Source organism: Aristolochia californica, unplaced genomic scaffold (assembly GCF_029961685.1).
Source record: "Aristolochia californica isolate CCGP_79_NKW_82.1479 unplaced genomic scaffold, dmAriCali1.0.hap1 SCAF_3, whole genome shotgun sequence".
NCBI lineage: Eukaryota > Viridiplantae > Streptophyta > Magnoliopsida > Piperales > Aristolochiaceae > Aristolochia > Aristolochia californica.
Genome location: NW_027181992.1, coordinates 11,055,337 through 11,068,988, shown reverse-complemented (window position 1 = coordinate 11,068,988; position 13,652 = coordinate 11,055,337). Strand labels below are relative to the sequence as shown.

Below are 13,652 nucleotides of genomic sequence, written 5' to 3'. Positions count from 1 at the left end.
CGTGAGATGTTTCTTTTGGAGTTATTTGAAGTCAAAATCATTTTTAGCTCTTGTCGCTACTCAAGCGTAAGGTTGAGAAGAAGGTCGAATGTGTAAGAGAGAATACCAAAAAAAATAAAGACCCCCTACAAATTCATAAGCAAATATAAGCAAATACCCGACAAATTGTTGTCTTTAATACTTATGGTGGGGAGGAGTACATAGCAACCACAAATACAAACCAGAAGGCAAGCTCTCATAGGATTGAAAGCTGAGAGCTAATGTCATGAAACTGCAAATAAATCTGACTCCAACCATCATAGTCATGGAGGAAGCTGTCTACCCATAGTTCCAGGTTGCCATGCAAGCTCGCACAAAATTGAGTTTGAGGTGACCAAACAGAGGGCTGCTGCACAGCAGCTAGCACATGGCCGTCAAATTCTCAGGTACCTCCTCTATATTCTTTGATGGCTGAACCATACAATTTAATTAAACTAAGTATTTCAAATGCAGGACCAAGATTAGTAATCAAAAATAAAAAAGTGAAAGCACATTAAGCAGCTACCTGCAGCAGCTCTAACAGAGGCCACAACAAGAAATCCACAATCATGACCAAGCAAAACAGCTTCCCTGCCCACACACCACATTTGAGGTACCTACAAATGAAATATGGACAGCATGCGCATATTTGATACGTGTCCTAAAGTCTAAACTATCATGTTCTGTAATCGTATTTATGGCTCCACCCATTGATACTGGCAAAAACTTCATCCATGAAGCCAGTGATGAAGCCTATTTATGACAAGTCAAAAAGCCATGCTATGGCACAACATTCAACGTCAAACATTTTACATAAGGTTGACCCTCTCAGACAGAAGTTGCCTGGTCACTTGAAGAGACATCACTTGAAGATTTGTTCACCAGATCCACCGTGGGATTGGCCTTCTTCAAGATTTTAAAGAACTCCATAGTGTGGTAATACAGAGAAATTGGAAGCATGTAGCTAGTCTTTCTTCCAATATAATCCCACTATTGCCCCTTGGTCATCCATGGATTCATTAAGCTTAATTTTGATGGAAACTTTAAATGTAAGTTGGGCCGGCTGGTTGTGGAGAGTCGCCTGAAATCATGATGCTATTACTTGTGTCCTACTGCAGTTGATTGGGCACCTTGGAGTCTATTGATTGGGCACCCTGGAGTCTATGGAAGGTGAGCTTCACTGGTCTCTCCATGGATTGAGAAATTTTAAGGAGTGTTTCTGTGGCCTGCTTGAGGTTCAAGTAAAAGGTTGGTGCAAGAATCCCAATTTAGATATGGCTAACTGGATAAGAGCTATCAAAGACTAGGACTGGTTGAGATGCAATTAGGTCAACTATCATAAAGACAAAGGACTTGGTGAGTTTCTGTACCAAACAAATTGAGAAGTGCCATTTGTTACATTTCTTTCTTTTCTACTCAATTAACCTGGAACTTTAGTCAATCATTCTTTTCAAAGAAATTTATAAAAGAATACCGTGAAAGCCGCTTTAGAAGATTTTTGCTGGGGCAATGCAGTCTGCAGCTGTATATGATCTCTGTTCTTCTAGCCACATCATACCAACTATACAGTTCTTTAATCTGAAATAAACTAAGATATTAATCTGATTGATGTGTTAAGAACACACACACTGATTGACTATTCATTAGGAAAAATTGATGCAAAACAAGAAATGCAATTTACACAACAGTATTTCAGAAAGAGGCATCACAGCTTATCAAAGAAGAGAATCCACTTCATAAGTGGTTAAGTAGTAAGATAAAGACAATAGGATAACCTCTCCATAGAAAAAGAAATAATAGCAATCCCCTTTTTCTTCCTTATGATATCAATTCATTTGGCTTTTAAGGTTTAAAAGATTCCTTCGCATCTCTTGCTCTTATTTTGTGATGCTTTCTCAGTCACTGTTGTTCCTAGAAGAACAAGAAGTAGCAATACATTGGATCTTTTGGATAGAATGAACTGGTAGATGATTTTTTTTTTTATAAATGAAACTTGATGAGAAGAATGTTAAAAAAAAAAAGAAAAAACATGATAAGAACAGTCACTCTAGGAATTATTGCTCGTTTTGTTTAGTTTGTGCCCTAGAACCCTTTGCAGAGTTGATGGATCTGTCTTCATGTTTTGTTTAAAATTGGATCATAGATAACTACCTCATAGAAATGTGAGTGGCAGGTAGATGTAGTCATGTACAATTATTTGATAAATCAAAATCCAAACAAAAAGGAATGTTGAAAGATTGTCTTACAGTTTTCCTATGACTTAATCCTGCAATTCTATACTTTGCTTTAGTGCATATGAACTAAAAGATGCTCTCAATTCTCAGGAAGGTATCTAGCAGAAGTGTCTAGTTGCATATTTGACGATTAAATTGCTGTTGACTCAGGCAGAGAACCCACAAAAATGTCATGCAAAAGCAAATAATTTGAGGGATGGCTTTCTTTGAATGAGTGATGAAGATGATATTGTTGATTTTACTATACTGCACTCAAGCAAATAATCTTAAAAACTGCATCTTGTAAAAAAACGCTTAAACTTCTTCAGGTCTCACCTGACCAGAGCTTTCGCCAAAACTTCTTCAGGTCTCACAGTAGCAGGGTCAAGTGCAGAAATGAGACGCAAGTAGCGTTGCTCTATTTCTTGGCAGGTGCCTTTGACAGTTAATGCATCCCAGTCCATGTCCTCTACAGTTCAGCTTTGACCCTCTTCATTCCTCTTACTCATAAGGAGAGCAGTGGTCCTTCTACTGTACAAATTTCCTACTCCAATCCCTTTGTGTCTAACTGCCTTAACTTCATGTCTTTTATCAAAACGCTCAAACCTCTCCACAGTTAATAACAATGAAGAAAGAATAGGACTGTGAGCTTGGTCCTTCACTAAGTTCACCACTGGTTAAGGGAAAAGTGGTTCGATATCCCAATTTTGAGTGAAAAGTGTACCATAAACAGATACTTTAGTTATTATCTCCTTCATAATATTTTGGCAAACAGTTTTCTGTGAGTCATCCTTGCAACGAGCCAAAGTCCTTTCCACATAGGCACATAATGACGCAGGAAAAGATCCCGGCTTAAGCACAGTATCAGCAAATGAACCACTAGCCGAGGTTTTTAGATTAGGTTCTGAGATTGAAACATTGATATAGGCAGGTTGAGATAGTGTATCCATTGCAAAGGTATCATTGTCGGCTTTGGTGGTGCACAAGGGTTTGTTTAACCTTGGGTACCACCAAAGCCTACAAGGATACCTTTGCAACAGATACACTATCTCAACCTGCCTATATTAGTGTTTCAATCCCATAACCTAATCTAAAAACCTCCACTAGTGGTTTATTTGCTGATACTGGGGTTAAGCCAGGAGTTTTTCCTGCATCATTACGTACCTATGTGGAAAGGACTTTGGCTCATTGCAAGGATAACTCACAGAAAGCAGTTTGCCAAAATATTATGAAGGAGATAATAACTAAAGTATCTGTTGACGGTACACTTTTCACTCAAAATTAGGATATTGAACCACTTTTTCCTTTACCAGTGGCAAACCTGGTGAAGGACCAAGGTCACAGTCCTCTTCTTTCTTCATTGTCCAAATATAAAAAAAAGTCCCTCTAAACAGACCAAAAGTTGGTGGGAACCACTTCCTGAGAACAAGTTGGTCGAGAAGCTGGCTTTTGTTAATTATGATCCAATAAAAGATGTTTGTTGGGACCACTCCAAAGAAAGGGAGAGTGGTAGATACTGGAAAGTCAAAGAGCAAAGATGAAATAGAAAGTCACATGAAGGTCTTTTTCTCACCAAACTTAAGTTGCCAAAGCAAAAGTACCCAGAGGCCAGTTAACAAGCCACGTTTTGACGATGATGATGGTTCTTCAAGTGGTAGTGACAAGGAGCAAGGTTTAACTTCATATTATGCAGCTTCAATGAACCTAACTAATTCACCAGAGGAAAGGAAGAAGAGGGGAAACCGGTTTAAGCGTTTTGATAAAGGACATGAAGTTAAGGCAGTTAGACACAAAGGGATTGGAGCAAGAAATTTGTACAGTAGAAGGACCACTTCTGCACCTGACCCTGCTACTGTGAGACTTGAAGAAGTTTTGGAGAAAGTTGTGGTCATGGTTCAAAGCTCTAACAAGAACTACCTGTACAAAATTTAAACTTGATAAAATATAAAAATACCGAATAAGATAAGCCTATTTCTAGGAGGTGCAAACAATGAGAAATTACCAAAAGTACCATTCTACAGTATTTTTCAGCAGTCATATTCTGAAATTTTTGGAATTAGCCATGTCAAACTCTTGGGAGAGACTATTTGACAGAGCAACACAAGAAAGGAAGAAGCTAACTCTTAAAAAGAAATATGTGATTGACTTGTTTGGGTAGCAGCTGTTCAGGTTTTCTTATAGCATTTCCAGTGTTCAGATCCCTGTGCAGAAATTGCATTGAATATGTTCTAAATAATTTGACTTGTCTGTTCTTCTGTCGTGTGATGACAGGCATATCCATGGTGGGTGATGATGAGCTTTTGGCAGAACCAAAAAGAGATGAGTGGATGACCACACTCCCACCTGAAAGAAATAGTAGGCAATGTAGTTGTCTCATGTCAAACTAGTCTTAAGCCTAGTTTTCTTCCTTTTCTCTGTTTAAGTTTTTATCCTGTCATTGGTTTTAAGTTCTTGTTATGTTTTCAGGTGGGTGTGAGCATGCACTCTGCTACGTCATTTAGTAGGAATGGCAAAAGACGTGGGGATACGAGTGTTTGGACGGATAGTCCTCTTGACAAAACTCAGAAAGCAAAGATGAAGTATTACATTCTTCTATGCTAATAGTCAGAATACTCTTGTTTTAAAATATTGTAACCTTTTATTTTATGCAGTTACTTGGAGGCTGCAGCTGTGGAAGACAGGCGACGTACTGCTTCAGATGCAGATTTGGTGGATGAATATAACCAATCTAAAAGATCAAAATCGCTGGTCCAGAAGTATCAAGAAGAGGTGAGTAATAAAAAGAAGAAAAAGAACAGAGAACCTAAGAAACAAGAAGAATGGGTTGACCGACATCAATGGAAGCCATGGGATCGTGAGTAAAGATTTGGTTGCAGGTCGACAGAGAGTTAATTTTGATTGTAATGATTCTAGGAACTGGGCCAGTTTAAAAAAAATAAATGAAGAGAGACACAAGTCGAGGGCAAGAAGAAATATCTAATACATATTGACACAGTATTCGAGTTACAAGAACAGGTGCACAAAACAAAAACAAAAAAAAAAAAACATGTAAAATATACATGCATATGAAAGGCACGAACAGTGAAAGAAACGGCAGAGTCCACATTTCTTCTTCTGTACAGAAATTTCATCCGCCTTTATTTTAACCTATTTGGGCAACTGCTGCTTATATCGCGCCCTCGTTAATCTGATGGAGCAACGAGAATGAATCTTGGCAAAAATTTCTTCGCCTTTTGCAATACTTCAATCAAACAAAAAAAATCTTTAGTGTGCAAAACTCTCTGACTAGATTATAGCATATCACACCAAATAACCAACAAAGATAGATAGAGCTAAAGAGTAAGAGAAGAGTATGGCAAGCAGAGTGAGGGAGACCAATTTGCAAGTGTTACTTGGCTACAAAATAGCAAGTTATCCGACCAATCTTAAATCAGAGTCTGAGCTTTTAAAATCCTGTCAAACATCTGGTTCAAGTAAACACAACTGACTGATCTGGTGCCCTTTTTCAGATCAATTATTTGCACCTGGAAGAGCATAATTGTAGCAGAACAGACTAATAAAAGTAAAACAAAAAATATAGGTTGATTAGGGGAATGAATCCTCCCCTTGTCCAGATTTTTCCAGTGCCTAGGCTTCTGCTTCTTCACAAGATAAAGGATAAATTATTTGATCCCTTAGTGTTCCTAGGCATGTATAAGTCCGCTGAGGGACAACAAATATGACAAATTGAGTGACCACATCAGTGACATCTTGGATGGGTCTTCTGAGTTTTCCACTAACGATAGGCCAGAGGCCTCGAAGAACTCTGAAGATTGAGCTTTTTCCACACCCATTGGGTCCTAAAAAACCAATAATGACACCATTAAAACAGAGATGAATCAAAATAAATAATAATTCCACAAAAACGAGTAAGTAACAATAACTATCATCATTTCACTAACCAGTGACAAGGAGATTCCTTCCTGGTGTTATATCACATGTCAACTTCCTAGCCAGTAATTTTTGGCCCGGGGTAATAATGTCCACTTCAGTGAAAGAAATGATATCTCCATCTGAAACTTTAGTTTCCTCGTAGATTGCAGCAGAGCCTTGTAGAGGAGTCATTGTACATCCAGCAGTCAGTGAAGAAAATGACAAAGAACTACTAATTACAAATAGAAGGTGATTATTACAGATGAAGAACTGCATCTATAATATTACAAGTTGACAGGGAGCAAATGCGTGAAGTACATTAACCACATTTTCTTTTAAAAAAAGGACCTTTCAAATGTTTGTGACAAAATCATGTCACATATAAGAGTAGAAAAAAAAAGATAATAATAATGTACAGGTAAACCAATAAATCAATGCAAACTTGAACAACCATAAGTCATTCCTAATAGCCTGAGTGCAACAAATATAGAGAACCATCCCTTCTCTGGTGTTCTGCACAGAATTGATCAGAGTGGCAAATGAAAGAGGAAAGCAGGTGAAGAATAGAGAACTAAAAGCAACCATCAATGAGATAAGTTGAACAATGTACACTCAAATACATTAATAGAACTTCAAGAAAAGACAACACACAAGTTCAAAACAATTGGCATGTACATGTAAAACTCCTTTTTCTGACAACTTTCAATCAAGTCTCAAGCAAAGAAGCAGATTGGGACAAAGCAAGCATCAAGAGTACTCAGCGTAGTAATCAACCCAACATCAAGCAAAGAATCTTTGTCAGACCATTATGGCTCTGACTTCCAATTAAATCTCATGTGAGCTTTAAAACTTACTCGTAAAAACAAAAAAGAAAAAAAATTACAAAAGATGCAAGCTTGTACAATCAAAGGCACAGTTTATTTAAAAAAAGAAAACCACCTCAGGTAGGCTCAGCACAACATGATCTGTAGTGCAGACTAGAACCATATAGGGAAGTATTTTATCCTAGTGTACATTCTTTTCTTTTTCTTTTTCCATACACAAATCTTATGCTAACAATTTAAGATTGGTAGAAAAGAACTTCTCCTTTAAGAACAAATTTAAGACCCTTTTGAGTTTATAAAAACATACATAATGTCAATATTGTTTTGAATAAAAAGCTTTTCTAATTCTGCTAAAATTAATTTTTTTTTTTTTTTTTTTTTTTTGCATTTCAAAATTTTCAGGAAAACAATTTTCACCTACAAAAGACACTTACAAAGTCAGCAGCCTATGGGAAGTATCCAAAAGCATTGAATTGGATTCAAATTTCAAACCAGAACAATAAAAGATCTACCTCAAAAAAAAAAAAAAAAAAGACTTGCCCTAGTCTTTTCAAAAGAAATAAAGAAAGAACTACCTTAGTGAAGGTGCAACAATGGAATTTGCCGCACTCTGGAGGATACTAATACCAATTAATCGAATAAAGGCAGCCTTGTCCTGCTCCAGAACATATTTCACACTGGTTCCTACAAAATTGAGACGCAAATTAAATCTAGAAGAGAACTAATAATTTTCAATGGCATGGCTGTGAATAAACTGTAATCACACCATTCAATGATGCAATCCGATCAGAGATCCATGTCCTGGACACAACAAGTACACCTATTGAAAGCAAATGAACACCTTGTCCGTCAAGCCACGTAGCGACCTACACAGAAACAGAAACAAGTTATATCTAATCATACAAAGAGGATTTCTATAACATATTAACATAGAATAAGTATATGCCGGTAAAATTAATGCAAATAGCTTAAATAAGTTCTTTCCTTAGAGAAAGGAATTAAAAGCATGACCATGAAATTACTAATAAATGTTTGTCTTGTATCCAGAGTTATCAAAGAGAGGCTGGAGATAGAACCAGGTTCAATTGGACCCAGGAACCCACCCACCCCCCTCTCCCTCTCCCGTTTTATTAGAATAAAAACCAGTTACCAACCAGATTTAACCAATGTTATTGGACCTGGTCCCTCCACCACGTCTGATGCAACAAATCCTGAGAACCAGTCAAAACACAGCCAACTAACTGTGTTTTGACAGTTACCCAGCTGACCAAACTGATGCGATAAAGTCAGCTCAATGATCAGGCCACACGGGGATGGACCTCCCCTGCATAACTAGGCCACGGAGAGGGCTTCCCCCCCCCCCCCCCCCCCCCCCCCCCCGCCCCCCCGCCCTCCTCTCTCTTTCAGCAACCCACAAGGGGAGGGCACCTACATGCAGAAGTTCCACATGACTGAGGGAAGTGCAGGGCCCCTCCCACAGTGACAAAATAAAGAGGGAGGAAGCATAGCCTCACCCCTCTTCCTTTCATTCGCTAGCAAGGGAGAGCCCTCCCATCCACCGTGCTTCCTTCTCCCCCTCAGTCTATCAGTCTACCACCAAAGATGGGGCCACTTGTCTTACAAGCCCTGAGGACAAACAAAAGGGGGAGGAACCCACGTTTCACGGCAGGTGAGCAATGGGCCTTTGAACTTCTACCACCATGCGAAGAGGAGAAAGGGGAGACTATGCCCCTGTATCGGGTTTTCTAAAGGCAGAGAAGGCCATCCACCTACACCAAAAAGAAATGAGGAGAGGGTGAAGCCCTCTCTTTCCAGGCCTCTCTGTAACAGAGTGGAGGTGAGGGGGAGAGACGGAAGCCTAGACATCTATCCTGATATATGGTTATTTTTTAAATACTTATGGCATCTGCTGAGGTCAGCAGTGGGTCCACCAGAGATCAAAGTTGATTGACCGGGGCTCAACAAAACCCAATCACTTTTACGAGTCATGACTGAGCCAGGTGTAATAAACATTGTTTGTATCAATGTTATAAAACCAACACTATCACCAACCCTGTGAAGTGATCAGGTTAGATTGATCCTGGGTCGACCATATTTGATCACAAGTGAACCTGAAATAACATCATTCTTTTAAAAAAGAAAACAAAGGCAGGGGTGGACATCCACACATGGGGGATAGTGTAGGCCATTCCCCTGCTAGAGCAAAGGAGGGAGGGAGGGGGGGAGCTCCGTCTCCTCCCAATTAAGCTTTTGTAACAAGGGAGGGACCCACCTGCCATCACAAAATGGTGGGGAGGGGATCCCCCACTCTCCCTATCATCATCCCCCTCTGTTTTTGTGTCACATGAGGGAAGCTCCTCCATGCAACAATAACCTGACTAACCAACCAAGTTTTGACCATACTCAAGGTCTTATAATCCTCTTACCTTGAAGAGGGGTCCTTTCTAGTCAAACCCAGTCCAACCAAACAGTCTGGTGTAGGTTTTATAACATCGGCTCAAGATATAACACCGGCTTGTATCATTCAAAAACATATATTGGAGCAGAAAAGTAACAAACAACATAGAAAAGCAAGTGGATACTGGGGCAAAATAGTTTACTTTGAGACAAAATAAATAAATATATAAAAATATTTTGGACATTGCAGCTACTCTTAGTGGCAACGGCCTTGAAGCTTTCTGCAACACTGGAACAATAGGCAAGGAAACCTTGTGATCAAAAGAGGGAGATGAAGAAGCATCACAACAGTATACACAACAGTAATTTATGCAACAGTATTTCAGAAAGAGGCATCACAGCTTATCAAAGAAGAGAATCCACTTCATAAGTGGTTAAATAGTAAGATTAAGACAATAGGATAACCTCTCCACAGTAAAGAAATAATAGCAAACAGCTCATAAAAACTTCAACTCAATTTCTCAAACAGCAACAAGATATATCTGAAAACAACATCAACACTTAAAACAAAAACAACAACTAAAACATGTATTTCAGGTATTAGGAAACTCACACGAAGGTGCATAACATGGGGATCAATGGCTGGAAATATAACTCAATGTCTCCGTATGGAGCATCGTCCTCCCCATCGGAGTCTGGTTCTGCCCTGAATAGTATTACCACCCAGGTTAGCTGTTTTTTTTTTATTTTGACAAACCGTATTGTCATTTTTTATTCTGCAATGCCAATTTTTTTATTACCACCCCATTTTTTATTCTGCCTTTTCTGCAAATCAAATTCTTGAAGTGGTAGCTCTTCTCAAATATGTTGTTGGGAAGATTTTGTAAGGTATTTTTGAGATAAAACCGAAATGTGTTCCCATATGAATGACATGGAGCTGATGACCAAACTACAATGGCATTGCAGAAAGATACTGTCACCACATTTATTAGTGCCAGATCCCATTCCTTCTTTATCCTGTGGAAAGTAAAAAGAACAAAATAAGATTCCCAATAGAGACTAAATGCAAATTCTTTTCTTTAAGAAGCAAAAACTAAATACCTTTCTTTGCACGTTGTCAACTCCCACCAAGCTGTACAACCAACAGTTGCTACCTGTTCTAGGCATAACTAATATAAGAAACAAGGATCTGCAATCATCCTGCATCAACAATGACAAATTACAAGATAAAAAAGAATTTAGACCAAGACTGATAGCAATTAACATGAAGCAAGAACAGAAAGACATTAATTCTATAGTGGAGAACACCAGGAAATTAGGGAATACTCATATTGACACTTACATTTCATTTTCTTTTCACTTTTATCATCTTAATGGCCATAGTGTATGAATTTAATTTCAACATATTGCTTTCTGTATTCTTGGTTTAAATCTTTCACAAGATGATTTCTATGAATCCTCCTTTACATTTTACATAAGAACATGTATGTATGAAATCGAACTAAGTTTCATTTTCTTTTCACATTTTCCATCTTAATGGCCATAGTGTCTGAATTTAATTTCAACGTATTGCTTTCTGTATTCTTGGTTTAAATCTTTCAACAGATATTTCCGTGAATCCCCCTTACATCAAGAATGACATATTACAAGATAAAAAATAATTTACAGAAGACCAAGACCAAGACCAAGACTGATAGCAATTAACATGAAGCAAGAACAGAAAGACATTAATCCTATAGTGGAGAACATCAGGAAATCATAAAAAAGGAGTAAACAACCAAAGCATCTGACGGAGGGGAATCATTCCTCTTCGCATAAAATGTTGACGCCCACCCCTCTTGCAAGAAAGGGGAAGCAGAGAGCTGAAGCTCTGTATTTGCCGAGAAAAAAAAGAATGGAAGAAACTAAAAAAAATAAGGAAAACAACAAGAAGAATGCAAGAAATATCGGGAGGAAGAGAACGGCGAGAAAATAAAATAAAAGAAACATTAGACGATCGTGAAGACAAAAAAAAAAAAAAAAAAGAACCCGGGAAGGGGAAGAAAGAAACACAGCACTGGAACTCTGCATTTGGCGAGGAAAAAAAAAACGAAACACATTGAAATAATAAAGAAAATGGAAAAAAGAATGGAAGAAATTAAGATCGAGAGAAAAAGAACGGAGACAGAGAAACGTAAGGGTAGAGAAGAATTAAAAAAGAGAGTCACTACCATAGCGGTTCTTTCGGGAGAAGGAGGCCGCGCCAGGGGTTGAGACCCATTTCTTGCAACGCCTAGAAAGAACTCAACGCCGACTTCTTTTCTTCTCTCTGTCTTCGTGCTTCCATGACCAGGTGGTGAAGAAAGACTAGGTGCTTCAAAACGTGGCACCGGCAGCGTCCCCATCCAGAAGTCTTTTCAACAGGCAGTTCTGGCCTTGTAGAGGAGGAGGTTACCGGCGTAAGGTGTTGAGACCGATTTCTCGGTGGCTTCAGGGTGTTCTTGCTGGAGGGTCGAGGGGAAGAATAGCCTTGTAAGTATTGGCTTGGATTAAAAAACAATTACAACATCTCCCGTTGTTGTCTTCCGTGACAAGAAAGCATGCAAAGTCATGACCCTTCATCGAGCACAACGGCTAAGTTTGATTCGAAAAGAATGAGCAAGTTGGCAGTCGATAAGGTCATAGATAATGAAAATTCTTTAGCTATAAAATCGAATTGGGTTGCTTATATTGTGGATTTTGATTGGAAGAAGAGGAATGCTTTAATGGCAAGGTCTTTGGTTCTTCCGATAGAGATTTGGGGACACAGTTTTTCCTATCGTTTATGCAATGAAGATTGTGCTTTAGATGTTTTGGAGGTCTATTGAAAGCTCAAATAGCAATATTGGTAGTGTGCTCAAAAAGAAATACCTGAAAGGGCTTCAAAATCCGTCATTTCCATTCTAAAGTTGTAGTGTAGAGATTGTTGACTATTTTCCCATATTGAATTGATTGCCTTGCTTGTCTTCCAGACTGTTTCATGAAGATATGGCCCTGGTATCTTGTAAAGGTGGAGAGCTTTTTGATCAAATAACCAGGCAAAAAGGGTGGTATCTTGTAAAGGTGGAGAGCTTTTTGATCAAATAACCAGGCAAAAGGGGTGTCTTCCAGAGGTTGATGCTAGATTCTATGCAGCTAAAGTCATTGATGCACTAGGATTTGTACATGGTGTAAGGTTAATTCATCAAAATATTAAGATAATTGTGGCATTTTATTATTTATTTCATCTGGCTTTTGTGGAGTATCTTTATCATTCACAAGGAACTAAATGTGCAAGTGACGGTTTTTTGGGTTATCACAAAAATAGAAATAGGCCTGATTGGTAATAGGACCATTGGAGCATTTTTTTTAATGCAAATTTAGGTAGGCCTTGCCATGATTGATTCATCTCCAACAAATGGATTATTTGGCCTCATTATTCCCTTCTAGTGTGTTGGTGCATAAAAGTCCCATCATTTTGTGGCTTATACAAGTGCTCAATGTCCTAGGTTTGGTTTGTTTGATGGGCGTAAAAGGAGTTTATTAGAAAATCTTGAGCTTAGTAGTTAGGGAAAAAGGCTCCAACATTAGTCATTCATTTTAGGATGAGCCAACATAGAGCATTGTATCGGAACAAAAACCAAGCCCATTGTCCACTTTGGCAATGTGGTCCTTGGTTCAGGTTCTCCACATCTTGAATCAAGTTTTCTTATAGGTGTTGATGTGAGTGAACTGTTTTTGGATATAAATCTTACCATTCTAGTATCCATTGATGCATTCCTTGTCTCAAGTTGGTTTTTTTTTTGGTGTGATAGAGGTTGTTGTGTTTAGATTTTATCCTTATTTTATTTATTTTACAATCTAAAATTACAATAAACAGGATTGATGAATTTTAAGATGTTGTAATTTGCAATACTTAATTTTAAGCTTTCCATCTTGCTTGTTTGTGTTTACCCACTGGGAGCACATGACATTGTGTCCATCGGGTAAGCAACTAAGTCTCATACTTTGCTCCTAATGAATTGATTTGATTCCTCTAGCATGGCCTCAACCGAATTGAGGTCTTCTTTTATGTCTTTTGAATCAAATTAAGATATGACTACTTCGATTCATTTTTGTATTTAACTGTCCCCCAGTTAACATAGGCCTATTTATTTCTCCTCCCATGAGCTCTTTTCGATGAGTTTGACTTACACTTCCGTGTTTTAGGCAGGTCATATGTGACATATTCTCTAGGTTTTGTTGAAGAATAAATATAGAATAATCTTACATGACTGTCATGGAAAAGAGT

At 38.3% G+C, this 13,652-nt stretch overlaps 2 protein-coding genes across 2 annotated transcripts; one reads left to right on the top strand and one right to left on the bottom strand.

Moving 5' to 3' along the window:
* Positions 1-3,704: 3,704 nt before the first annotated feature.
* LOC137959342 (SAC3 family protein A-like) lies at positions 3,705-5,093 on the top strand. Its single transcript, XM_068806746.1, has 3 exons — positions 3,705-4,124; positions 4,698-4,810; positions 4,883-5,093. Exons 1-3 carry the CDS (start codon positions 3,705-3,707, stop codon positions 5,091-5,093), a joined length of 744 nt encoding a protein of 247 aa, XP_068662847.1.
* A 133-nt stretch (positions 5,094-5,226) lies between these two features.
* Positions 5,227-11,855, bottom strand: LOC137960318 (ABC transporter D family member 1-like). Its single transcript, XM_068807907.1, has 7 exons — positions 11,575-11,855; positions 10,466-10,564; positions 9,978-10,381; positions 7,734-7,833; positions 7,543-7,651; positions 6,173-6,319; positions 5,227-6,070 (listed from the first exon to the last, which is right to left on the bottom strand). Exons 3-6 carry the CDS (start codon positions 9,987-9,989, stop codon positions 6,292-6,294), a joined length of 249 nt encoding a protein of 82 aa, XP_068664008.1. The 5' UTR covers positions 9,990-10,381; positions 10,466-10,564; positions 11,575-11,855; the 3' UTR covers positions 5,227-6,070; positions 6,173-6,291.
* Between the last annotated feature and the right edge of the window lie 1,797 nt (positions 11,856-13,652).